General features: G+C 42.2%; 1 protein-coding gene across 1 annotated transcript in view; it reads left to right on the forward strand.

Moving 5' to 3' along the window:
* The window catches only part of LOC134748041 (protein masquerade), a gene marked incomplete at its 5' end in the record, with an annotated part of 48,709 nt that extends 24,729 nt beyond the window's left edge, over positions 1 to 23,980 (forward strand). The window contains 31 exons of the mRNA XM_063682773.1: positions 1,595 to 1,780; positions 1,920 to 2,084; positions 3,646 to 3,756; positions 5,251 to 5,456; positions 7,076 to 7,282; positions 10,955 to 11,078; positions 12,815 to 12,937; positions 13,258 to 13,425; positions 13,480 to 13,575; positions 13,630 to 13,725; positions 13,780 to 13,875; positions 13,930 to 14,025; positions 14,080 to 14,175; positions 14,230 to 14,325; positions 14,380 to 14,475; positions 14,530 to 14,625; positions 14,680 to 14,775; positions 14,830 to 14,925; positions 14,962 to 15,075; positions 15,130 to 15,225; positions 15,280 to 15,375; positions 15,412 to 15,525; positions 15,580 to 15,675; positions 15,730 to 15,825; positions 16,595 to 16,672; positions 18,080 to 18,251; positions 19,063 to 19,250; positions 20,155 to 20,244; positions 21,315 to 21,469; positions 22,599 to 22,712; positions 23,905 to 23,980. Of these exons, the coding sequence (XP_063538843.1) occupies positions 1,595 to 1,780; positions 1,920 to 2,084; positions 3,646 to 3,756; positions 5,251 to 5,456; positions 7,076 to 7,282; positions 10,955 to 11,078; positions 12,815 to 12,937; positions 13,258 to 13,425; positions 13,480 to 13,575; positions 13,630 to 13,725; positions 13,780 to 13,875; positions 13,930 to 14,025; positions 14,080 to 14,175; positions 14,230 to 14,325; positions 14,380 to 14,475; positions 14,530 to 14,625; positions 14,680 to 14,775; positions 14,830 to 14,925; positions 14,962 to 15,075; positions 15,130 to 15,225; positions 15,280 to 15,375; positions 15,412 to 15,525; positions 15,580 to 15,675; positions 15,730 to 15,825; positions 16,595 to 16,672; positions 18,080 to 18,251; positions 19,063 to 19,250; positions 20,155 to 20,244; positions 21,315 to 21,469; positions 22,599 to 22,712; positions 23,905 to 23,958 (3,713 nt within the window). The remainder of the gene's footprint in view (positions 1 to 1,594; positions 1,781 to 1,919; positions 2,085 to 3,645; positions 3,757 to 5,250; positions 5,457 to 7,075; positions 7,283 to 10,954; positions 11,079 to 12,814; positions 12,938 to 13,257; positions 13,426 to 13,479; positions 13,576 to 13,629; positions 13,726 to 13,779; positions 13,876 to 13,929; positions 14,026 to 14,079; positions 14,176 to 14,229; positions 14,326 to 14,379; positions 14,476 to 14,529; positions 14,626 to 14,679; positions 14,776 to 14,829; positions 14,926 to 14,961; positions 15,076 to 15,129; positions 15,226 to 15,279; positions 15,376 to 15,411; positions 15,526 to 15,579; positions 15,676 to 15,729; positions 15,826 to 16,594; positions 16,673 to 18,079; positions 18,252 to 19,062; positions 19,251 to 20,154; positions 20,245 to 21,314; positions 21,470 to 22,598; positions 22,713 to 23,904) is intronic.
* Positions 23,981 to 26,318: the final 2,338 nt, after the last annotated feature.

A 26,318-nucleotide genomic window follows, 5' to 3' on the forward strand; every position in this document is an offset into this window, starting at 1 on the left:
CGAGTTACGACTAGCCTCGGTGCGGGGAATGGTCATTTTTTGCCTATTTTCTTGAATAACCTCTAAACTGTTTATCTTAATATTATAATTTTTTTTTGAGATTCTCACAGAGCTCTTTCATTTGATATAATCACGATATAGTTTGTAAAACTTTATTTTTTAATTTTGTCATTTACCCCCAAAAAATGGGCCCCGTGTATAAATTCATTTGTTTACGTTGCATGTTCGTCTTTGGGTCACAAACTTACTACATATGTATACCAAATTTCAACTTAATAGGTCCAGTAGTTCCGAGAAAATAATAGGCTGTGACAGACGGATAGACATTCAGACAGACGCACGAGTGATCCTATAAGGGTTCCGTGTTTTCCTTTTGCGGTACGGAACCCTAAACCCAAGAATATAGATACCTACCTAACTAAGAAATAGAGGATCCAATTAAAATAAACCCATTAGAGTTTTGCCTGTTACACGATACATAGTAGCAAATTACAGTTTTAAAAAACGCTAACAGCTAAAATCAATGACATTCCAGACCATCAAATGTGACGTTTTCAATCAAAAGGTACCACATTGTCGCTTACCATAAGGACGAAATTAGATTGTATCTTTATACGAATAACCTATCAGAGCGTCCTTATGGCAAGCGACAATGTGGTACCTTTTGATTGAAAACGACACAAATATCAGCCTCGGAAGCCTGCACTGCGTATAATCAGCTGTTTAGCTACCCGAGAACCGTTTGAGCGGCCAAGGTCGCGACTCGCGAGCATTCCGTGGGATAACGGGAATCCGATGAACAAATTAACATAATTAACCGACCGTAGGCCTTATGACGTTGAAATAAGGTTTCTATTCGGTCAATTATGTCAATGGTACAAGATTAGGCCCGATCGGATGACGCCTAGATGTTCCAATCAACATAGTTTATAGTGGAGCCACCTAGAATTAGATAGAGTAAAATGATGTAATAGATGATAACTTCAGAAACATATTTTAACTATACTTAATCGAAAAAATAACACTTTTTAGGTTTAACGATTTCAAAATGTTAATTGTATGACATGTTAATTTAACTTTAATTTTATTATTATTTATATTTATTTAAGTTAGTTATAATTATTTTAAATCTTTTTTTTTTATGATGAATAATAGGCAGGCGTTTGACCACGATCCCACGATTAATCAATATTATATAATGTAATTTTGTGTCTCGTCCTTAAATGTACTGTACGCCTGAAAAGGTAGAGTTTGGTGAGACTACTTAGTAGCAATTTAAACTTAATATGTACCCCATTCTCAACATACATACATAAATTTCATTTCATTTCATTAAATCAACAAGATTAGGACCAATTAGGACCATGAAACTAAGTGTAGGTTTGATAAAGCATTCTATTCGGGAGAATGAATTCTAGAGCTGCGAAGTTTTTCGAACCATCGTAGAGGCAGATGTAGGTACCTCCATAGGTCCCATTAGGTAGGTGGCCCATGCCATCTGGGTAATTTTTCCATTATTCATAAATATTTTTACCGACAGTTGTCTCTGTTTTGGATGAAAAGTCCGTTTTAACATTTTCCCATTTACTTCCAGGTCTGTTAGACACACTGGACACACAAGTTGACGCCAAGAACTGCCCCGGCGTGTGCATGCACGCCATCGCGTCGCTCATCTGCTCCAACGTGCTCGACGAGGTCGAGTGCCCCAATCCCTCCATGAAGTGCTGCGTTGACGAGCCGCTAGGTCAGTACCTCTTGTTTATGGTCTCTTGGACCCATGGTCTCTGGACATACTGGACAAGAACTGACCCGGCGTGTGCATGCACGCAATCGCGTCGCTCATCTACTCCAACGTGCTTGACGAGGTCGAGTGCCCCAATCCCTTTATGAAGTGCTGCGTGGATAAAGCTCTAAGTCAGTACCTCTTGTTCATGGTCTCTTGGACCCATGGTCTCTGGACACACTGAACAAGAACTGCCCCGGCGTGTGCATGCACGCCATCGCGTCGCTCATCTGCTCCAACGTGCTCGACGAGGTCGAGTGCCCCAATCCCTCCATGAAGTGCTGCGTTGACGAGCCGCTAGGTCAGTACCTCTTGTTTATGGTCTCTTGGACCCATGGTCTCTGGACATACTGGACAAGAACTGCCCCGGCGTGTGCATGCGCGCCATCGCGTCGCTTATCTGCTCCATCGTTGAAGTGCCCCAATCCCTTTATGAAGTGCTCCGTGGATGAGCCTAGGTCAGTACCACATGTGTTGTCAGACCTAACTTAGACACGCTTGAATGTGTGTATTTAAGGTCTAGATTTATTGAGGGTTATCATACTTAAAAACATCAGTTGCCAGATTTTCAGTTGACAAAATTAACGCATTTTTGCACACTGTAGAAGCCATAAGTTTAGGTTAGACTGGATTCGTGATCCTTTGTGATTGGAATCCGACCGAATCTCCTTGTGCTCTATGTAGTGGTCCAATTTTTTCATATAGGTACTTACCTACTTAAGTTATAGGTAAACCTCATTTCATCATTCATAAAGTCCTCATTGATATTTCATAGTCTGACTCTGAAAGTAGAACTAGAAATGGCGTCCGTTTTGCATAAGTCAAAAGAGCACTTTTGTGTATAAAGTTCAAAGGGCTGAATGGATTATGCTAAACAAGACATTGAAAATAATTAAGCCCCACCTTGTTAAGCAAGTTTCCTATACATGAATATGCAATAATTAGCATAAATGTTACCTTCTTTATTTTGTTTTGTTACTCTCTTTGTGTGTCGTACTGCTGGGCAAAGGCATTCCTGTAGTCAAGTCATCAAAACGATAATAGTAGTGCCAGGTTTCTAGTTGACACTCGTCGCCTAATAACCTTAGTAGGTACTAAATTAAATAGGCTTAAAAACGACCCCTGTTTCGTAAAATTACTGATAGACCATGAAATAGTCAATAAGATCTGCGATATATGCAGTAATTCCTATAAAAGGCTGACTTAGTTTGTCAGTTCTGCAAGAGCAGTGCATATCTCTTTGTCTTGTACTTTGACCATTGACGACCGATCTGGCCTAGTGGGTAGTGAAGCCTATGAAGCCGATGGTCCCGGGTTCGAATCCCGGTAATTTATTTGTGTGATGAGCACAGATATTCTTTCCTGAGTCATGGTTGTATTAAGTATTTATATGTCATTTACATCATTGTCTGAGTACCCACAACACAAGCCTTCATGAGCTTACCGTGGGACTTAGTCAATTTGTGTAAAAATGTCCTATTAATATTTATTTATTGTCTAATTAGACACCACTAGCCTTTGTTTATGTGCATTGCGTCTTTAAATATGAGCGCCATGGTGCCTTGAATAGGAATAGAATAGAAATAATTTATTCGTAAGCACACACAAATAGAAAATTATACAAAACAGAGAAACATAAAAAAGAAAAAGTGCCACGAAATGGTCTCACCTCAGCATGTTGCTGGCGACTTCCAGCTCTGATCTGAATAGGCGCACAGTTAAAATACCTTATTGTCGATGGCGCTTACGCCGCACAGCGTCGCGCGGCATTGTATTTATATCGGAGCATCATTAATAAGGCTTTTTATAGAAAATACCACATATTTTTACTAGGTTTAACGATAAATATGTCGTGATTTCAGGTAACGACACGCTGTCGACGACACGGCGGCCGTTCACGACGCGCTACACGACGCCAGACGACGATGAGGAGGAGCCCACGACGCCCGCGCCAGACAGATATAAAGACAGTGGTAATTATTAGGTACATTTGCGTCTATTGTCGTAGGTCTAGTGAGTATAGCCTCCTAACGCCCAGCCATACAAATCGCTGCCCCAATATTACAACGTTCTATGTTACATTTTCAAGATAGTTGAAATTCGACTTAATGTCACTATGATAGAGTTCAAATTTCAGTTCGATAAAAGTGAAACATAGAACCCTGTAATATTGGGGCAGCGAAATGCAAAACCCAAAATTTGCCACTGAAATTTGAACCTATGGTGCAGGGAATAGAGTTGATTTTTATTTGTTTGAAAATTTAACGAAACAAAAGAAATGCAACTGTTTCAATAGAATACGGTTTAAATTTAATCGAACTAAAGAAGTACCGGTAGGACCTTGGGCCTTAGGAGGATAGGAGTAGGATAGGGTATATTCGATATGAAGGTTGGGTCTAATCAGGTTCGAAGGACCATGTTGTATGTATTAAATAAACATTTAAAACACATTCAACAGTCTATTGCTGAATCAATTAAAAATTTAGAACAGTGAAATCTATCTCAAACATTTAGAATTGTAACGGAACAACGGCAATGTTGTTATGTTCTGTAAGCGCTTTCATATTATTTTTATGCTGAATTTATACTTACGCATAAACAGACTATTTTTATTTTTTTGGTTTGCTTGTTTAACCGTAATTAGCCTCATGCATGAAGTTTATATTTGAACGAAATATGTTTTATTCGGATGTTTGTTACCGTTATATCATGTTACAAATGCATTTCCGTTTTTAAATTACCATTTAATTACTTAAAATTATAAATAAAAAGTACAAAAATTTGCCCGCGAAAAGCTAGTGAGCGAAACGCTCGAAACGCCACGTGACGTCACGCGTTCGACAGATTAGTGTCATTAGTAGCAAACGTCAGTTGGGCCGCCCAACGTGTGACGTCATCACGCTCTGTCGAATTCGCGCCAAAAATTATGAGCGTTTCAACCGCTCAAAAATTTTCAACATTTTAAATATTTTTTAATAAAATAATGTTAAGGTTTACAAAAGTATTTTTATCATTTCCGGTGTTCCAACGATATAAATTATGAATCCAAAAATAAAAATAAATTCACGCATGGAGCTAATTAGTGTTTTGTTGTTCTTCTATGTAGTTTGTAATTCTGTGGTGTTATTTGTGTCAGAATTTTGTATTTGTTAATTAAGGATGCATAATGTTTACCGTGTAAGCGATTTGGTATATTACTGTAAGCTTAAGAATAAATAAATTAAATTAAATTTCATTGTTATAAAAATTTGCAGAAAAATAGGCTTACGAATGTCTGTCAACATTAGCGTTTTATGTGATATCTACGTCTCATAATGTCTGTAGGTGATATCTGATAAATAGACACACACATAACCTTTCGCTTTAAGATTCTACAAAATAGGTCTGCACATTTTTTTTTGGTTTGAATTTTCTGTGAGTAATTTGACTTCAAGGCTTGGGACTTTGAAGGCCATTCTAACCAACTATAATCATTGCAGGTAACATCGCGTGCCCCGGCACGTGCGTGGAAAACCGTCTGACGCAATACTGCGAAGCGTACCTAACGTCACGGGATCTCTGCGTGTCCGGACGGTTGTGCTGCGTGGCCAAAGATGGGTACGGGGACCGGCGGCCGTCGGACCTTGTGGTTCCTAGTGAGAATAAGAAGCACACTAATAGACCTAGCAATGCTGTAAGTGTTGAGAAAAGTTTGATATATCAAAAAAACTTACGATTACAATTTACAAGTTTTTTTACATGTAACTAGGTTAAGATTTTCTGAATTTCTGTATTTTTTTTATGTAGTGTGCACATTATTATTGTTTTGTGTAAATAAATGACTTTTTGAGCATAAAAAAATTACAAGTGACAAGTTACAAGATTGTAGATTTAACAAGTTGGTGTACCAGAAAACATAATGGGAGACAAATTTCTATTATCTATTTTTAGGAAATATGTAAATTGTAGGATTAAATCTACATTTGACATAAGCACCATGTTTTGTGTTACGCGTTGTTGTGTGAATTTTTTGTAGATTGTAAACTTGTAGATCTGTGCCCTGTTTATCAAAAGCTTGTATCTTGTAATACAAGCGGAACCTACTTTTTGACAGCTTTTGTTAAAAAGGGACTTCCACTTGTATTACAAGCTACAAGCTTTTGAGATACGGGCCCCAGTGCCCTGTTTATCAAAAGCTTGTAGCTTGTAATACAAGCGGAACTCATTTTATGACAGCTTTTGTTAAAAAGGGACTTCCACTTGTATTACAAGCTACAAGCTTTTGAGATACGGGCCCCAGTGCCCTGTTTATCAAAAGCTTGTAGCTTGTAATACAAGCGGAACTCACTTTTTGACAGCTTTTGTTAGAAAGGGACTTCCCTTTGTATTACAAGCTAAGTTTTTGATAAACAGGGCACTGATATGTGTGTAATAATTGTGCATGTAACACATTATCTACAATGTAACATTATTGTCGACTACACTAGTAATGTTTTTTGTTATAGGGCCCTGGAGTTGTAGGGGTAGAAAAGTTTTGGGGATATAATTTACATCAGGGGCCCGTTTCTCAAAAGCTTGTAACTTGTGGAAGTCCCTTTCTAACATAAGCTATCAAAGAGTAACATCCGCTTGTATTACAAGTTACAAGCTTTTGAGAAATGGCCCCCAGATAAACTTCGACCAGCAATGTAGATAATAATCTTTTAAGGAAAGACAGTTTAGTTTCTTTATAACTCATATATGTAAGTCCTACTTAATTTATAGTATTTTGAAATTGAAATTGAAAATATTTATTTCAGGCACAGAACAGAACCTATATAGTGTTAGTACAAAAATTATAATATGCTACCTATATCTATGTTAGTGTGTACAATATGTCTATGTGTGTATGTATGTATGTGTGTATGTGTGTGTGTGTGTGTATTTTATCTTATCTTATACCTAATTTTAACGAGCAGTTCTTGTATATATGTACATATATATATATTTCGGGGATTTTAGAAACGGCTCTAACGATTTCGATGAAATTTGCTACATGAAGGTTTTCGGGGGCCAAAAATCGATCTAGCTAGGTCTTATCTCTGGGAAAACGCGCATTTTTGAGTTTTTATATGTTTTCCGAGCAAAGCTCGGTCTCCCAGATATTCCAGTATTAATCATTACAGTAATTTTAAATGCAATGGTATAATTTAAGGGAATTTTGAAACTTTTTCGTAATATTAAATAGAATCAGCGAAAGTATACAAATGACATATTATCCTCACACAAGAATTAGATGAGATATACTATAAGCTATTCTCTATTATGTTCCAGCTGACCACAACAACAGCCCCCTCAAAATACAAGGGCCCCACCCGCAAATGCCGCGGCGACTGCATCAGCGGACTCTTCGCTCTGCTCTGCGACCACGTGGACGAGGACGCCTACTGCCCCGGAGAGGGGACATGCTGCGCCACTGATTCTAAGGGAGAGCAGACTACGACTAGACGTCCGCCTACTACGCCAAGACCTACTACACCGGTAAGAAATTTATTCGTTAAGAAGTATTTTTTCTCCAGCTGAGCATAACAACAGCCAACATACAAAGGCCTAGCAAATGTCGCGGGACTGCATCATCGGACTCTTCGCTCTGTTCTGCGACCACGTGGACGAGGACGCCTACTGCCCCGGAGAGGGGACATACAACAGCATATGATACTGAGCATAACAACAGCCCACTCAACATACAAAGGCCTAGCAAATGTCGCGGGACTGCATCATCGGACTCTTCGCTCTGCTCTGCGACCACGTGGACGAGGACGCCTACTGCCCCGGAGAGGGGACATACAACAGCATATGATACTGAGCATAACAACAGCCCACTCAACATACAAAGGCCTAGCAAATGTCACGGCGACTGAGGCGAGAATGCCTACTGTCCAGGAGAAGGGACGTAGGCGTAGTAGACGACTGTCTACTACGCCAGTAAGTAATCATTCATCATTGTCCTATAGACACCTGCTGCGCTATAAATGGAACCAAAAGAAAAAACGAAACAGGCGTTTGTCTGCCACACCAATCTGCGACGCTGGAACGAAAACATTCACTTCATTTACTCGTATAAAGAAGTTAGAAAAGCTCCTGATTCCTATTTTTTTTAAAGAATTCTTGTGTTTTATTTAGCAAACAAGCATGACTTGTGACTTCAGTTTACCATCAAGTATCCACTTATTTTATTGAACTAAACTTAAATTAAGTATATTGGTTAATGCGATATAGACGATACCTAGCACCTGTTTGGTAAAGGCTGTTTGTTTGGTGCAACGTTTAACTGTGTAACTTAGAAGAAGTAAGTAGGTAGGTATCTCTAGAACTTGACGAACTGCAAGTCTGCAACTTGGTCTTCCACACTGCTAACTCGTAAAATTAACCGTAGGTCCGCGGTCATTAAGTTGGATAGATATTATCTCTAGAAGATAATATCTTGACAAGCGATCTGCCACTGGAAATACTTGATTTTATCTCTTCAAATTAACCATAACTTTCCATTAACAGCGTTATTCTTCCTGCCCCTTCTCTAGTGGCCGACGTCCAAATACAAGGAGCACAAATGCCGCGGGGACTGTATGGGGGAAATGTTCGCGCGCTGGTGCGACCAGGTGGACGAAGACGCGTATTGTCCCGGGGAGGAGAAGTGCTGTGTGGCGGCTACTAGACGCCCGCCTACCACGCCTAAACCGGTTAGTGATATTGAATGGGTATTGCTTAGCTTCGTGTATGGCGTTCTGTTCTTCCCCTCCTCTAGTGGCCGACGTCCAAGTACAAGGAGCACATGGGACTGTATGGAGAAATGTTCGCGCGCTGGTGCGACCAGGTGGACGAAGACGCGTATTGTCCCGGGGAGGAGAAGTGCTGTGTGGCGGCTACTAGACGCCCGCCTACTACGCCTAAACCGGTAAGTGATATTGAATGGGTATTGCTTAGCTTCGTGTATGGCGTTCTGTTCTTCCCCTCCTCTAGTGGCCGACGTCCAAGTACAAGGAGCACATGGGACTGTATGGAGAAATGTTCGCGCGCTGGTGCGACCAGGTGGACGAAGACGCGTATTGTCCCGGGGAGGAGAAGTGCTGTGTGGCGGCTACTAGACGCCCGCCTACTACGCCTAAACCGGTAAGTGATATTGAATGGGTATTGCTTAGCTTCGTGTATGGCGTTCTGTTCTTCCCCTCCTCTAGTGGCCGACGTCCAAGTACAAGGAGCACATGGGACTGTATGGAGAAATGTTCGCGCGCTGGCGCGACCAGGTGGACGAAGACGCGTATTGTCCTGGGGAGAAGTGCTGTGTGGCGGCTACTAGACGCCCGCCTACCACGCCTAAACCGGTAAGTGATATTGAACCGGTATTGCTTTACTTTCGTGTATGGCGTTCTGTTCTTCCCCTCCTCTAGTGGCCGACGTCCAAGTACAAGGAGCACATGGGACTGTATGGAGAAATGTTCGCGCGCTGGTGCGACCAGGTGGACGAAGACGCGTATTGTCCTGGGGAGAAGTGCTATGTGGCGGCTACTAGACGCCCGCCTACTACGCCTAAACCGGTAAGTGATATTGAACGGGTATTGCTTTACTTTCGTGTATGGCGTTCTGTTCTTCCCCTCCTCTAGTGGCCGACGTCCAAGTACAAGGAGCACATGGGACTGTATGGGGAAATGTTCGCGCGCTGGTGCGACCAGGTGGACGAAGACGCGTATTGTCCTGGGGAGAAGTGCTGTGTGGCGGCTACTAGACGCCCGCCTACCACGCCTAAACCGGTAAGTGATATTGAACGGGTATTGCTTTACTTTCGTGTATGGCGTTCTGTTCTTCCCCTCCTCTAGTGGCCGACGTCCAAGTACAAGGAGCACATGGGACTGTATGGGGGAACTCTTCGCGCGCTGGTGCGACCAAGTGGACGAAGACGCGTATTGTCCTGGGCAGGAGAAGTGCTGTGTGGCGGCCACTAGACGGCCGCCTATATACCACGCCTAAACCGGTAAGTGATATTGAATGGGTATTGCTTAGCTTCGTGTATGGCGTTCTGTTCTTCCCCTCCTCTAGTAGCCGACGTCCAAATACAAGGAGCACAAATGCAGCGGGGACTGTATGGGGGAAATGTTCGCGCGCTGGTGCGACCAGGTGGACGAAGAAGCGTATTGTCCTGGGGAGGAGAAGTGCTGTGTGGCGGCCACTAGACGGCCGCCTACTACGCCTAAACCGGTAAGTTATATTGAATGGGTATTGCTTGGATTCGTGTATGGCGTTCTGTTCTTCCCCTCCTCTAGTGGCCGACTTCAAAGTACAAGGAGCACAAGTGCCGCGGGAACTGTATGGAGGAAATGTTCGCGCGCTGGTGCGACCAGGTGGACGAAGACGCGTATTGTCCTGGGGAGGAGAAGTGCTGTGTGGCGGCCACTAGACGGCCGCCTACTACGCCTAAACCGGTAAGTTATATTGAATGGGTATTGCTTGGATTCGTGTATGGCGTTCTGTTCTTCCCCTCCTCTAGTGGCCGACTTCAAAGTACAAGGAGCACAAGTGCCGCGGGAACTGTATGGAGGAAATGTTCGCGCGCTGGTGCGACCAGGTGGACGAAGACGCGTATTGTCCTGGGGAGGAGAAGTGCTGTGTGGCAGCTACTAGACGGCCGCCTACCACGCCTAAACCGGTAAGTTATATTGAATGGGTATTGCTTGGATTCGTGTATGGCGTTCTGTTCTTCCCCTCCTCTAGTGGCCGACTTCAAAGTACAAGGAGCACAAGTACCGCGGGAACTGTATGGAGGAAATGTTCGCGCGCTGGTGCGACCAGGTGGACGAAGACGCGTATTGTCCTGGGGAGGAGAAGTGCTGTGTGGCAGCTACTAGACGGCCGCCTACCACGCCTAAACCGGTAAGTTATATTGAATGGGTATTGCTTGGCTACGTGTATGGCGGAACTGCTTTTAAAACTTCGGATGTAATAGGGAGCGTGCATGAACTATAGGAGGCACTATAGGAGGCTAAGAGAATATAACCCAACGGAGTAGCCATTAACAGGCGTTCCTTAAGACTGTGACAAGGACAAACAATAACAGCGCTTTCTCTGCTACTCCTACTGAACCCCCCCCCGTTCGGTCATTTACCCCCACCCCTCATGACCGATCCAGTTATATTAGATTCATGTTTGTATATGTTACAGGCGCCGCTGCCTCGCTGCCCGGGCTACTGCCTCCTAAACATCATGGCGGCGTTCTGCGAGCGGCCCGCCGTGCTAGTTTCCCACACGCAGTGCAAAACTAGCGGCTCCGTGTGCTGTGATAATAGCAGGTAAGGTTACTCCGCCATGAATCACACACACACACACACACACACACACACACACACACACACACACACACACACACACACACACACACACATACATACATACATACACAAACACACATACACGCACACATTTTGGCACACCTCTGTGCGATAACACCCGTTCTACTCCTGTAAAAGCTTGTTTCGATCACAGTACGTGGCGAAACATAATGGTTATATGCAGTCTATATGCTTCATCACGCAATCAAAGCGAGACCAAATTACCAACCAATATATTTCCCATTCCCAGAGCTCGGCACAGAACTCCTGTCATTGTACAAGAAGTTTAGTTTATAGTTGCCACGTTAGACCTAACAGGTTTGAGGCACATATCGTGGCCAGGTTGTCTCGGGATATCTTTTCTTCTTTTCTTGATGGACTTGAGGGCGGTGTTGCCCGTAGCCAATGTCACGTAAAAGGGTAGGAACAAAATAAATGCTCTTAGAGCACGACGCTGTTCGGTGGTTGTTGTAGTTGTCTCGTAAAACCGATAGCTGGATTTTACGAGAAGCACGTGGACTACCGGCCGTTGACTCCAAAATGGTGGTTAAACACGCTTTGAGATTAATTCTCCATTCACTGCACACTACCACATTAGATTATTGTATAATAAAGCTATCGATATTACACTTTAAACAATATTAATGAGCAAAAAACAAAGGAATTAATCATGAGGCTACTATCAAGATGGCGTTCGAACCGAAAGTCCCTCGGGATATCTTTCTTTTAAAGTTTGTCTGCGGCCAGTTAAGGGTGTCGCCGGCTGCTGTTGAAATAGTACCAACACTTCAAGACAAAGCTCTGTTTTATTTTATCATCTTTCTTTCCTATTCCTCATATTATGTTTTACAATTTAGGTAAATTAAACGTATACATATAATATACTTGTTTCTGCCCGCGACTTCGTCTGCGTAGAGTTAGTAATTTGGGTAGCTTATTTTTTATCCAATTTGCTTTTTATCGATTTCCCATACAAACTTCCACCCCCTTTCCATCCCCTTAAAGGATGACTTCCGGGATAAAAACTACCCTATGTCCTTCCCCGGGACTATGTATATCAAATTTCAACAAAGTTCAGCGGTTTAAGCGTGTAAAGGTAAGAGACAGACAGACACATTTCCGCATTTATATATAACATTTAGTATGGATTTTGGTTTCGCCGGAAGACCAGCGCTGACTTTAAGGTTAGCATTATACCAATGAGGATATAATAAGATAGAGCGGTACTGTCATAGTAAATTTTGTAACCATTGTAAATTCACTGCCATCTATCGACATACTTTAAAACTAAAAATTAAGATTTATAAAAATACGTTAAAATGTATTTAAATATGGATAAATGATTTTTTTATTTGCATAAATATTTTTATATGATTTTGACCCATGTTCTTTCACTGGTATGCGTTAAAATTATAAATAACAAACGAAACAGTCAACGCCCTCTATACGAGAGTAGGCCAAAACTAGTGGCGCCATCTGATCGAGAATCAAATTTTCGTGATTTTCGAGGCACGTTTTTTCCTTAGACTGTATCCATCTATTACGGAGTTATATCTATCTTTGATTATACTAAGGCGGGACTATATACTTTTTTGTTTTAAATATACTTTTTCTTTGTAATACATTTGTATGAAATGTAGTTTACCATGAATAAATGAATTCTATTCTATTCTATTCTATTCTATTTTCAGAGTACCTCCGCGCACGACGCAGCGTCCGACGACCACGACCCCGAGCACGACGCCGGCGCCGGCCGACCCGCGCCCGGACTGCCCGGGCTCTTGCATCGTGTCTCTGCTCTCTTTTACGTGCTTCCGTAAGTTTCATCCTCATATTCAAGTTAAAATCTTGCATCCCAAAGGACTTGAACGTCTGTTTTATTGGCGTACTGTTTTTTACGAAAGCGACTACCGATTACCATCTGATCTTCCAACGCAGAGGTGAAACTAAAGCATATAAAGTACAAAGGCTTCGAAAATTCGCGCAGCTAAAACTTTTTCATACAATTTCTCGGTGGTCTGCTGCGACCCAGAGCTAAGCTTCAGAAAAAATAAGTAAATGTAAGTGTTGCTACTTGAAACGGACTTAGTTTTAGTTTAAATAATATTTAATAATAAAAAAACTTTAAAATTCCAGGCAACGCAGAAATGACGGACGTGTTTAAATGCAAGAAGGCTGGCACGCAATGCTGCGCGCCCAAGTCTAAAGTGCTGGAGGTGACCGGTGTGCAGAGGAACGACACCTATCCCCTCGCCACCCCACAGTACGAGCCCTACACCACCACGCCGCATCCCACGCCCATGAGTAAGTTGAAATAATGATCAGTTTGTCTCGGGAAAGCATCCTGGTTCCATCCAGTCCTGCAAGTGACCGGTGTGAAGAGGAACGACACCTATCCCCTCGCCACCCCACAGTACGAGCCCTACACCACCACGCCGCATCCCACGCCCATGAGTAAGTTGAAATAATGATTAGTTTGACTCGGGAAAGCCTGCTGGTTCCATCCAGTCCTGCAAGTGACCGGTGTGCAGAGGAACGACACCTATCCCCTCGCCACCCCACAGTACGAGCCCTACACCACCACGCCGCATCCCACGCCCATGAGTAAGTTGAAATAATGATCAGTTTGTCTCGGGAAAGCATCCTGGTTCCATCCAGTCCTGCAAGTGACCGGTGTGAAGAGGAACGACACCTATCCCCTCGCCACCCCACAGTACGAGCCCTACACCACCACGCCGCATCCCACGCCCATGAGTAAGTTGAAATAATGATTAGTTTGACTCGGGAAAGCCTGCTGGTTCCATCCAGTCCTGCAAGTGACCGGTGTGCAGAGGAACGACACCTATCCCCTCGCCACCCCACAGTACGAGCCCTACACCACCACGCCGCATCCCACGCCCATGAGTAAGTTGAAATAATGATCAGTTTGTCTCGGGAAAGCATCCTGGTTCCATCCAGTCCTGCAAGTGACCGGTGTGAAGAGGAACGACACCTATCCCCTCGCCACCCCACAGTACGAGCCCTACACCACCACGCCGCATCCCACGCCCATGAGTAAGTTGAAATAATGATTAGTTTGACTCGGGAAAGCCTGCTGGTTCCATCCAGTCCTGCAAGTGACCGGTGTGCAGAGGAACGACACCTATCCCCTCGCCACCCCACAGTACGAGCCCTACACCACCACGCCGCATCCCACGCCCATGAGTAAGTTGAAATAATGATCAGTTTGTCTCGGGAAAGCATCCTGGTTCCATCCAGTCCTGCAAGTGACCGGTGTGAAGAGGAACGACACCTATCCCCTCGCCACCCCACAGTACGAGCCCTACACCACCACGCCGCATCCCACGCCCATGAGTAAGTTGAAATAATGATTAGTTTGACTCGGGAAAGCCTGCTGGTTCCATCCAGTCCTGCAAGTGACCGGTGTGCAGAGGAACGACACCTATCCCCTCGCCACCCCACAGTACGAGCCCTACACCACCACGCCGCATCCCACGCCCATGAGTAAGTTGAAATAATGATCAGTTTGTCTCGGGAAAGCATCCTGGTTCCATCCAGTCCTGCAAGTGACCGGTGTGAAGAGGAACGACACCTATCCCCTCGCCACCCCACAGTACGAGCCCTACACCACCACGCCGCATCCCACGCCCATGAGTAAGTTGAAATAATGATTAGTTTGACTCGGGAAAGCCTGCTGGTTCCATCCAGTCCTGCAAGTGACCGGTGTGCAGAGGAACGACACCTATCCCCTCGCCACCCCACAGTACGAGCCCTACACCACCACGCCGCATCCCACGCCCATGAGTAAGTTGAAATAATGATTAGTTTGTCTCGGGAAAGCCTGCTGGTTCCATCCAGTCCTGCAAGTGACCGGTGTGCAGAGGAACGACACCTATCCCCTCGCCACCCCACAGTACGAGCCCTACACCACCACGCCGCATCCCACGCCCATGAGTAAGTTGAAATAATGATCAGTTTGTCTCGGGAAAGCATCCTGGTTCCATCCAGTCCTGCAAGTGACCGGTGTGAAGAGGAACGACACCTATCCCCTCGCCACCCCACAGTACGAGCCCTACACCACCACGCCGCATCCCACGCCCATGAGTAAGTTGAAATAATGATTAGTTTGACTCGGGAAAGCCTGCTGGTTCCATCCAGTCCTGCAAGTGACCGGTGTGCAGAGGAACGACACCTATCCCCTCGCCACCCCACAGTACGAGCCCTACACCACCACGCCGCATCCCACGCCCATGAGTAAGTTGAAATAATGATTAGTTTGTCTCGGGAAAGCCTGCTGGTTCCATCCAGTCCTGCAAGTGACCGGTGTGCAGAGGAACGACACCTATCCCCTCGCCACCCCACAGTACGAGCCCTACACCACCACGCCGCATCCCACGCCCATGAGTAAGTTGAAATAATGATCAGTTTGTCTCGGGAAAGCATCCTGGTTCCATCCAGTCCTGCAAGTGACCGGTGTGAAGAGGAACGACACCTATCCCCTCGCCACCCCACAGTACGAGCCCTACACCACCACGCCGCATCCCACGCCCATGAGTAAGTTGAAATAATGATTAGTTTGACTCGGGAAAGCCTGCTGGTTCCATCCAGTCCTGCAAGTGACCGGTGTGCAGAGGAACGACACCTATCCCCTCGCCACCCCACAGTACGAGCCCTACACCACCACGCCGCATCCCACACCCATGAGTAAGTGACTATCATTGTGCTTAGGTATATGTAACTCGACAGGAATTTGCCCCATTTGGGTAAGATAAATTGCCCAACCAAGCCGTAATCAGTGATTGATTCATGCGCTTAGTCCCCGATTTTAAGAACGCAGCAGCATAACTATTATGAATAAGGCATGGTTAGTCGTATAATTCTAATGGCACCTCAGCGCGTGCTAGTCCAACGCTCAGAAAACCAGTGTAGGTGTGCTCTCCGATAACGCGCCATTGTTACGCATTTCGATGACACACTTTAAACTGGTTTTGTAGCGTTCGACTCGCCGGCACTCAATAACCGTAGAGGTGCCGTAGAGAGACCACATACAGCTTTGCATTATATTTTTCCATTAGTTCATTTTGAATCTTATTCTGATTACCATAGAGTCGTAATTCATTAACCGGTTAAAGCGATTCAACCATTTTTAGGGTTACGTACCCAAAGGGTAAAAACGGGACCTTATTACTAAGACTCCGCTGTCCGTCTGTCTGTCACCAGGCTGTATCTCATGATCCGTGATAGCTAGACAGTTGAAATTTTCACAGATGATGTATTTCTGTTGCCGCTATAACAACAAATACTAAAAAGTACGGAACCCTCGGTGCGCGAGTCCGACTCGCACTTGGCCGGGTTATTTTTATACAGGTAGTAGCACGCGCCGTTTTACTTAACAATAGACAAAGGATAAGCCGTACGGGGACAATTTGAAACCTCTACAATCTATACTAATATGCATTGTTTTTGGTTTCAGCTGTCCCGTATGAACCAGTCTACGGCTCGACGATAAGAGTGCCGGAAAAATACAACAAATACGTCTGCGGAGTAAAAGGTAAAATTGTTTTACTTTTAATTTTTTTTTTAATTCTTAGAAAACCTTACTAGTCTAGTCTATGATAGTTGCAAACTAGATGACTCAAGCTAATAGAACAATTCGGATCCGGGCCGTGGCGTCCGATGCTTCGTTTTCTATAGAAAGGGACTTGCGAGCCTCGGAGATCACTTTTTTATTTATTATAAACTGATCGGCGATTGGCCCTAGTCACACCTGATGGAAAGAACTTGATGCCTTCTAAATATAGAAAACGAAGTGTCGGTCGCCTAGACCTGGGCCGTTCCACCGTGTCATCCTATACCGACTCCTTATTACCTTGATCACCTTCTGACTTCCAAATCACAATTTCGATTACACACATATTACATATAGCACAATCGGATTAAGACTAACCTCGAAATCTCTGCCAAAGTTATGAAATTTGGTGTATATGTTAATTAAAGGTCTCTTTTTTATGTCCACACTATTTGACATTTGGGGACCTCGAGGAATCGCAGCCATCTTGGAAAATGTGTACCATCCTGGAGAAATTTGCGTTTTACTCTAAATCTACCTTCTCTGTGAAAATATGGTGTAAGGCAACATTAAAGCTTATTAAATTCTACACAAAAAAGTCCAAGATATCTTTGCGGAAAAAATACATCTTGTTATAGAAAATAATTGCTGAATCCAGATTTAACGCTTATACCCTTTCAGGGGATATTCTCTTAATAGGAAACTTGTAGGAATATGAAATCCACTTTGTCTATACTCCAATATCAACATTTTACTCGACTGCGACTTAAACAGAAAGTAGGGTTATGGGTTTAAATATCTCTTAAGGCGGTTGTACTGATTTTTCTTTAATAAAACAAGTGTAAACAGGTTGTGAAGGGCAAGAGGAATCTACCGATACGTCATTTTAAAAAATCCGTCCAGTATCCTGAGCTACAGAGTGTAGTGATTATTAGTATTTAAACCCATAACCCTACTTTCTGTTTAAGTCGCAGTCGAGTAAAATGTTGATATTGGGGTATAACGTGTACATAATGTATAGACAAAAGAGGAATTCATATTCCTACAAGTTTCCTATTAAAAGAATATCCCCTGAAAGAGTCCCCCAGAAAGAGAAATCTGGATTCAGCAACTAGGACTTTTTTGTGTAGAATCTAATAAGCTTTATGTTGCCTTACACCATATTTTCAGAGAGAACGTAGATTTAGAGTAAAACGCAAATTTCTCCAGGATGGTACACCTTTTCCAAGATGGCTGCGATTCCTCGAGGTCCCCAAATGTCAAATAGTGTGGACATGAAAAGGAACCTTTTATTAACATACAAACCAAATTTCATAACTTTGGAAGAGATTTCGAGGTTAGTGTCCTAATCCGATTGTGCTTGTTCATCGTTTTTATTATGGTTTCCAGGGAGTTCCTCCCGCAGCTCCCGCCGCCTCGGGCGAGTGATGGGCGGCGAGGACGGCGAGCGCGGCGAGTGGTGCTGGCAGGTCGCGCTCATCAACTCCCTCAACCAGTACCTGTGTGGGGCCGCCCTTATCGGCACGCAGTGGGTGCTGACTGCGGCGCACTGTGTTACCAAGTGAGTACTCCATGGAAGCCCCTCTAGCTCCCGTCTCGGCCGAGTGATGGGCGGCGAGTGGTGCTGGCAGGTCGCGCTCATCAACTCCCTCAACCAGTACCTGTGTGGGGCCGCCCTTATCGGCACGCAGTGGGTGCTGACTGCGGCGCACTGTGTTACCAAGTGAGTACTCCATGGAAGCCCCTCTAGCTCCCGTCTCGGCCGAGTGATGGGCGGCGAGTGGTGCTGGCAGGTCGCGCTCATCAACTCCCTCAACCAGTACCTGTGTGGGGCCGCCCTTATCGGCACGCAGTGGGTGCTGACTGCGGCGCACTGTGTTACCAAGTAAATACTCATTGATGACCGGATTCACTGGTTTGAAACTTTTGCGCTTTTAAATTCATTCTTAGAAACAAGAGAATGAGTGTTTTTAAATTGGTGCCGTGACCAGGATATGGATTGACTAAGTCTATGAAGTATGTAATATGTAGACGCTACAGTATAATATCTTTTAACAATAAATAAAAACCTTTATTTGTGACATATACAAACATATACAGACAACAAAAAGTAAAAAAAACAATCATTAAATGTGCATTGCGAAATAAACCCAAACCCTAATAATTCTAGCTATAAAACCAGCCCTGGTCTTCCGTAGGGCCCATTAAATTTTCTCGCCTCATCTCTTCGGAGCCCAGGGTCCGTAATGTCCAGCTGGCACTTCTAGTATTTTCCTCTTTTACCGCGTGTACGTGAAGGCGCATAGCCGGATATTTACTATAGGTATTTACATGTTTTAACAATGTATAATTAATTTGTTATTTTTTTGCAGCATCGTCCGCTCTGGAGACGCCATCTACGTGCGAGTGGGAGACCACGACCTCACCCGCAAGTACGGGTCGCCCGGCGCTCAGACCCTCCGCGTGGCCACCACCTACATCCACCACAACCACAACAGCCAGACGCTGGACAATGATATAGCGCTGCTGAAGCTACACGGGAAAGCGGACCTCAAAGAAGGTCAGTTTTTGCTTTATAAAAAAAAGCGTTTATTTATTTAGATAACAAGATCCATTTTGTTAGTAATCTACAAACTAAACCTTAAAAACTATGTTAGTATTCGTAACTCACTAATGACAACGTATTTTTAATTAAGTGTTTGGCTTTGGTATTATCACTAGCAGCTGAAGTGTTTCAGCCAATGACACCCTAATGAGAAAAAACATGTGCCTAAATTTCCATATATTGACATGAATGAAAAATAAGTAAGAAACTAAAGAAAACCTTAAATATAATAAATAAATTTCTATTTTAAAACTCGTATAAAACTATAAAGAGAAGGTAATTTGATTGTGACGTCACATGCTATTGTTTCATATAAATTCCATAGTAGCAAAATCGTTTTGACAGTTCTAAAAAAGAAACTGATTTGACTAGTAGTCAAATACTCTATTATTGATTAGGTGCATTCCACCATGTGTCTAAGGGTATTTGACTAATCAAATCAGTTTATTTTTTCGAATTTTTCGAACTGTCAAAACGATTTTGCCACTATGGAATTTATAAGGCATGTGACGTCACAATCAAATTACCTGCTCTTTATAGTTTTATACGGGTTTTAAAATAAAAAAAATATCCAAAAATAACTGCTGTCTACGTTTCTCTATTAATCTTCTGGTGCTTCATTTTATGCATGGTGTAAAATAATTTATTTTAAATACAGTCAAATACCCTATTCATATGAAACACTAGCATGTGACGTCACAATCAAATTACCTACTCTTTACAGTTTTATACGGGTCACGGGTTTTAAAATATAAATTTTGTCTAAAAATAACTGCTGTCTACGTTTCTCTATTAATCTTATATTGTAATTTTTTTAAATACAGTCAAATACCGTATTGTTTGTTCCACAATGTTTCAGGAGTGTGCCTGGTGTGCCTGCCGGCGCGGGGAGTGAGCCACGCGGCCGGCAAGCGCTGCACCGTCACCGGGTACGGGTACATGGGCGAGAGTGAGTACTACTTCATACCGAGGGCTCTCAAGACCTATGTACACTTTTGGATAATGGAGCTCAATGAGGGCTGCCGTTTTTGTGCTCACCAGTTGGCGCCACTGTAGATGTAGGTCCAGAAAAACAGATCTCAAAATTCTTCTATGCTTATTTTTATAAAATCAATACGTCAATACACAAAACCATTTTATCGTCTAAATGTGCCATTTTTTCAACCTGTTTAATTTGGCATATATTTTAGTTGGCACTTTTTTTAAACCACTAAAATTTATTGAGCTATATCTATTGTTTAACATGATTAATCAAAGATGGACAAAGATTTACCACAATTATGAATAAGGAGTGAAAATTCCAGATAAAAAAGGTTGAAACCCCCAAAACTTCTATGTATTTGACATTTTGAAAGCCCTCCACCTACACTAGCGCCCCTAGCGGCTAAATTAAACGCGGTAGCCCTCATTTCCTAGCGATGCGAAGTCCAGGCTTCCTTGGCCACGCTCAGGGAACCCGAGGTCCACCGAGAATCCAGAGGGAAAATTTAGGCTCTTTTTGGATTAAGTAGTTCAGTTTCCTCAACGTGTTTTTCTTCATAATCAATTGATTATGTACGAGCCCTGTGCTCTTGCCTGAAAAGGTCAGTGTTTAGATATACGGGTTTGAATTGAAGCCGAGCCTTCCAGCATTAATTACTTTTTTGACATTTTAAAAGCATTGTCAAGATCATTGAAGATTTATGATTATTGTCAAGAGGGCGCTGTTTATTCTCATGTAAAGGGTGACAGATCAGTATAGTATGAAAAAATTAGTTCTAGTGTAATTCCGCAACATGGCGCGTGATCCTGGTCAGGCTTTACCCAAGGATTGGGCCTCTAAAGTACTCTAAAAAGTTTTTTTTAAGAAGAAGACCACTGCTGTCCTTAAAAAAATTAACAATACACTCTTTTTTCGCACTCGTGTATAAAGGTCGAAGGGGCTAAAATTATATTTCGAAATTTTGCATAAAACATACGCCGCAGTGGTTTGTTACGCATTAAGATATCTCACAAAAAAATGTATTTTGATACTTCCAGCTGGTCCTATCCCACTGCGAGTGCGAGAGGCCGAGCTGCCGATAGTCAGCGACGCGGAGTGCATCCGGAAAGTCAACGCCGTCACTGAAAAAATCTTCATCCTCCCTGCCAGCTCGTTCTGCGCGGGCGGTGAAGAAGGGAACGATGCCTGTCAGGTAAGAAAATGGAGTGTCTTTCGATTAAATCAAATAAACAAGTTTTGGTAAGTTTCCATAAAGTTGAAAATATTTTCGTCAAGTTCGGGAACATATAAACAAAAAAAAGTTTCCATTTTGGAAATGGAAAATTTCGTTCCTCATACAAAATTATTTTTTTATTATTTATTGATAATAAGGATACAGGAGATTATGAGAGGATTCCAAAATTATACCAAGTGGAAATTTCCGCCGCCGCTCATACCTGACCCCGGGAGGGTCTAACGCGAACACCGAAGTTCACAAAATTGCGGGCATCTTTCTCTTTTACTCCAATTGTGGCGTATTTAGAGGGACAGAAAAAGATTGCAATTTGTGAACTTCAGTGATCGCCGGGAGGCCCTCCCGGGGTCAAGTATGAGCGGTGGGGGGAAATAGCGAAATTTCCACGTGGTATAATTTTGGAATCCTCTAATAATGTTGTATGAGGAACCAAACTTTCCATTTCCAAAATGGAAACTTTTATTTCTTGTTTATATGTTCCCGAACTTGACGAAAATATTTTCAACTGTATAAGGTTGTTCGTGTTTTTTATGAAACATGGGGAAAATTTGCTATTTTTAATCAGCTAAATATATTTCTGGCAAATTATAATATACTACCAAAGATTGATATAACTCCGTAATAGATGGATACAGTCTAAGGAAAAAACGTGCCTCGAAAATCAAGAAAATTTGATTCCCGATCAGATGGCGCCACTACCTTTGGCCTACTCTCGTATAGATGGCGTTGACGGTTTCGTTTGTTATTTAACAAATTTAATGATATGCAGTGAAAGAACATGAGTCAAAATAATATAAAAATAATCAATGCAAATATTGCAAATAAAATAAAAAAATAGTATGTATCGTTATTGATAAAAAGAATAAAAAATAAAATAAAATTCTTTTATTTGCATAAAATATGGTACAACAAGGTGATATTGGAAAGGTTTTCCCGTACAGTGACATATTTTGCTAGTTAAGCATGCAAATATTATCTTAAAGCTATAAGTCTTAATCTATTACATTGTTTACTTAAAACTATAATTTCTATTTAATATTACTATATTTGGAGGAACTCATTTGGTGGTTGTATGTGACTATGTCAGGGCGACGGCGGCGGGCCGCTGGTGTGCCAGGACGACGGGTTCTACGAGCTGGCCGGGCTCGTGTCGTGGGGCTTCGGCTGCGGCCGCCAGGACGTGCCCGGCGTCTACGTCAAGGTACACATTACACACACACACACACACACACACGAACCCAACCACAGGGCGGACACGCTATACATCAAAAATCACTTGCATTTCTATGTGTGAACGGCACGTCTGTACACGCGGCATGCGTCATTGTGTGAAGGCCGTTCCATCGGTTTGCCGCTGTCTCTGTCACATTTCGCAAGAAAGAACGGGAAAGATCATGCGCGCCAAGTGTCAATTTTGATCGAATTTTGTCGATTTTTATTTATTTTAAAAACGTTATCCTACAATATCGAAATTCGAAAGCTATGAAATTATTATTTAAGTTAAGATTGTTTTTTCTTCTTTTTTTGTTTATAGTATCACATAATAAATAACCGAGTAAAGTTGGATTAAAAGTCCGAGTGAGAGGTTACTTTGGGAATTAATTGTATCGAGCGAAGTGTCATAATTCGTGTATCAGAAGCTATGTTGTTAAAGATAATATAGTCAAGAACTACATATATTTTTTCCACGTCTACGTATATCAACGCCTCTAAGAAAAACATGATCATATAAGGAGATTTTTCGCCTTCTGGCTCAGGGAACCGTCTGAATAAGTTGCTTTAAAATAGTACTGAGCGGCCGGCAAACGGCCGTCAATCTGCTGTTGCGGGGCGAGGTCATGCGAGTCGGGCGGGGCGGGGCGTGGCCGTTCTCTATGATAAAACTATTACTTATTCTGCGACCCATCACAACAAGACTCATTCACTATAAAACCTATTTAACCATGACTGAACGACGTATGTTAACTTTCAATAGGGTATTTTGACTGTAATTAAAATAAATTATTTTTCACCATGCATGAAATAAAGCACCAGAATATTAATAGAGAAACGTAGACAGCAGTTATTTTTAGACTGCTATAAAACTATAAAGAGTAGGTAATTTGATTGTGACGTCACATGCTAGTGTTTCATATAAATTACATACTAGCAAAATAGTTTTGACAGTTCATTGTTATTTTAATTTAATTTAATTTCAAATTTTATTTAAATTGCAATGTACCTATGTAAGTATGTATGTAACTATGTTTGTAAGTCAAATTTTTAAGTTAAATTTGACCCACTTTCCGACTTCCAATGAAACTGCTTGGTAGTTCCACGGAAGCAACCCCTTGATAAAAGCAATAATTAATATGTACCTAAAGCATTTAACTTAACGAAATATAATTTTGCAGGTGTCTTCGTTCATCGGCTGGATCAACCAGATTATCTCCGTCAACAACCTATAGTATTAGACGTTACTAGAACTCTTTAAAGTCCGGGTTTTTTACGTTCACATTGGACTCACAAGTTCACCGCGCGCCATCAATACGCGTCCAATAGTGTTCACACTACTAAAAAGTCAGGTACTAGAACCAGGGCTATAACCGCGAAAAACGAAATTCGCAAATTGCGGGCATTTTTCTCTGTCACTCTAATTACGCCTTCATTATAGCATAGAGTAACTTATACTAGAGCGGTACTGTCATAGTAAATTTTGTAACCCCAGTAAATTCACTGCCATCTGTCGACACACTTTCAAAACTAAAAATAAATATTTATAAAAATACGATAAAATGTATTTAAATATGGATAAATGATTTTTTTTATTTGCATTAATTATTTTTATGATTTTGACCCATGTTCTTTCACTGATATGCGTTAAAATTGTTAAATAACAAACGAAACCGTCAACGCCATCTATACGACAGTAAGCCAAAGCTAGTAGCGCCCTCTGAACGAGAATCAAATTTTCTTGATTTTCGAGGCACGTTTTTTCCTTAGACTGTATACATCTATTACGGAGTTATATCTATCTTTGATTATAGTAAAAGAGAAAGATCCCGCAATTTGCGAATTTCGGTTTTCGCGGTAGCCCCACAGACCAAGGTAAATTGGCAGCGGTAAGTAAACATCATAGTTTTATAGATCATAGAAGTTTTACGTTTAAAATAACGCACCGTCTGGGCTATCAAAAGCGCTGCCAACTTAGCTTGGTCTGACTGTACGAGTGTATTTAACGCTCCATAAAATACATAAAAATGTGCTTGAAATCCAAACATTGTTACAATTTAATACCTACCTGGCACCTACCCAGTTCTGGTTGGGTTCGAGTTGGGATTATCTGTTAGTGTGAAATAGTAATACCTACATTTAACTGCCTAATTTATCATTCTAACACAGCGGTTCTCAAACTTTTAAGTGACTGAACCCTATTGGAAAGCGAAATATTTGGTGGCTAAATTAAAAAAATTCGTTCGTCACTGTGGACCAGACATACATATGGAAGAGCTGGTTTTTTAGACCCTTACAGAGACTTTGCGGAGCTCTAGGGCTCCGCGGAGCATACTTTGAGAATAGCTGTTCTAGGATATAGCAGGATTGCATGCCAAATTAGGTTTCAGATATCAAAAAAGCCTTCATAACAGTTTTCATTATTAAACAAACACTACCTAAAATTACGTATAGAATTGAAACAGTCATGTCCATATTGTGAATAGAATAGAATGATTTTTTGTATTAATATGAAAATGATTTTGATTGTGAAATGTGTAACAGTGGAAATAAATCTGCTGCAGATTTGTTAAAGTCTAGTTTTCGCAGTTCGCCTGCAGTTTGCGAAAATAAATAAGAAATATTAGAAGTGAAACATCCACTTCGAATGTAAATAAATAAGCTCTTATTAATTAAGTTAGTATAAGTTAGGAATATTTTAATTTATTTCGACGGCATTTATTTTTCTCCCACCAGTTATTTATTCTGCACCCGGTTGGAGGCCATTTGTGTTTACCTATTTTTAAAGAAATCTTCGCTTACGTGAAGATATCTGGGGGCCTAGACAAGTGACAGTCGTTGGTAGAAAACGCCAATTGAAAGTGAAATAATGTATGGAAACGATCACGTGACTTTTCGTATCATCTGCCATCGCCATAAGTATTCTTTTCGATCGGCGTTTGTCGATGTACAATGAGGGCTACCTCGTTTAATTTCGCCGCTAGGGGCGCTAGTGTAGATGGAGGTCTTTCAAAATGTCAAATGTATAGAAGTTTGGGGGGTTTCAAGCTTTTTTTATCAGGAATTTTCACTCCTTATTCATAATTGTGGTAAATCTTTGTCCATCTTTTATTTATCATGGTAAACAATCAAAAAATGGTAGTGGTTTAAGAAAAGTGCCAACTAAAATATACACAAAATTAAACAGGTTGCAAAAATGACACATTTAGACGTTAAAATACCTTTGTGTATATTAGAACGTATTAATTTTGTAAAAATAAACATAGCAGAATTTTGAGATCTGTTTTTCTGGACCTACATCTACAGTGGCGCTAACTGGTGAGCACAAAAACGGTAGCCCTCATTGCCATCGTGGCTAGGCTCTCTGACCTGGGTCTAACCCGAGAGTCGCGGAACGCACGCTCCAAGCGTGCACGCTCGACGCTGACGCTTTGGAACGTGCGTTTCGTGGCCGAGACGTAAACGTAGAGATGAACCATTTTTGACTGCACGACTCTCCAAAGCACATATACCAATATACTCTCTTCTTCCTCGCATTCCTGGGGTCCGCTTGGCAACTAATCCCAAGAATTGGCGTAGGCACTAGTTTTTTACG

The sequence above is a fragment of the Cydia strobilella genome, chromosome 1 (genome assembly GCF_947568885.1).
Source record: "Cydia strobilella chromosome 1, ilCydStro3.1, whole genome shotgun sequence".
Taxonomy (NCBI): domain Eukaryota; kingdom Metazoa; phylum Arthropoda; class Insecta; order Lepidoptera; family Tortricidae; genus Cydia; species Cydia strobilella.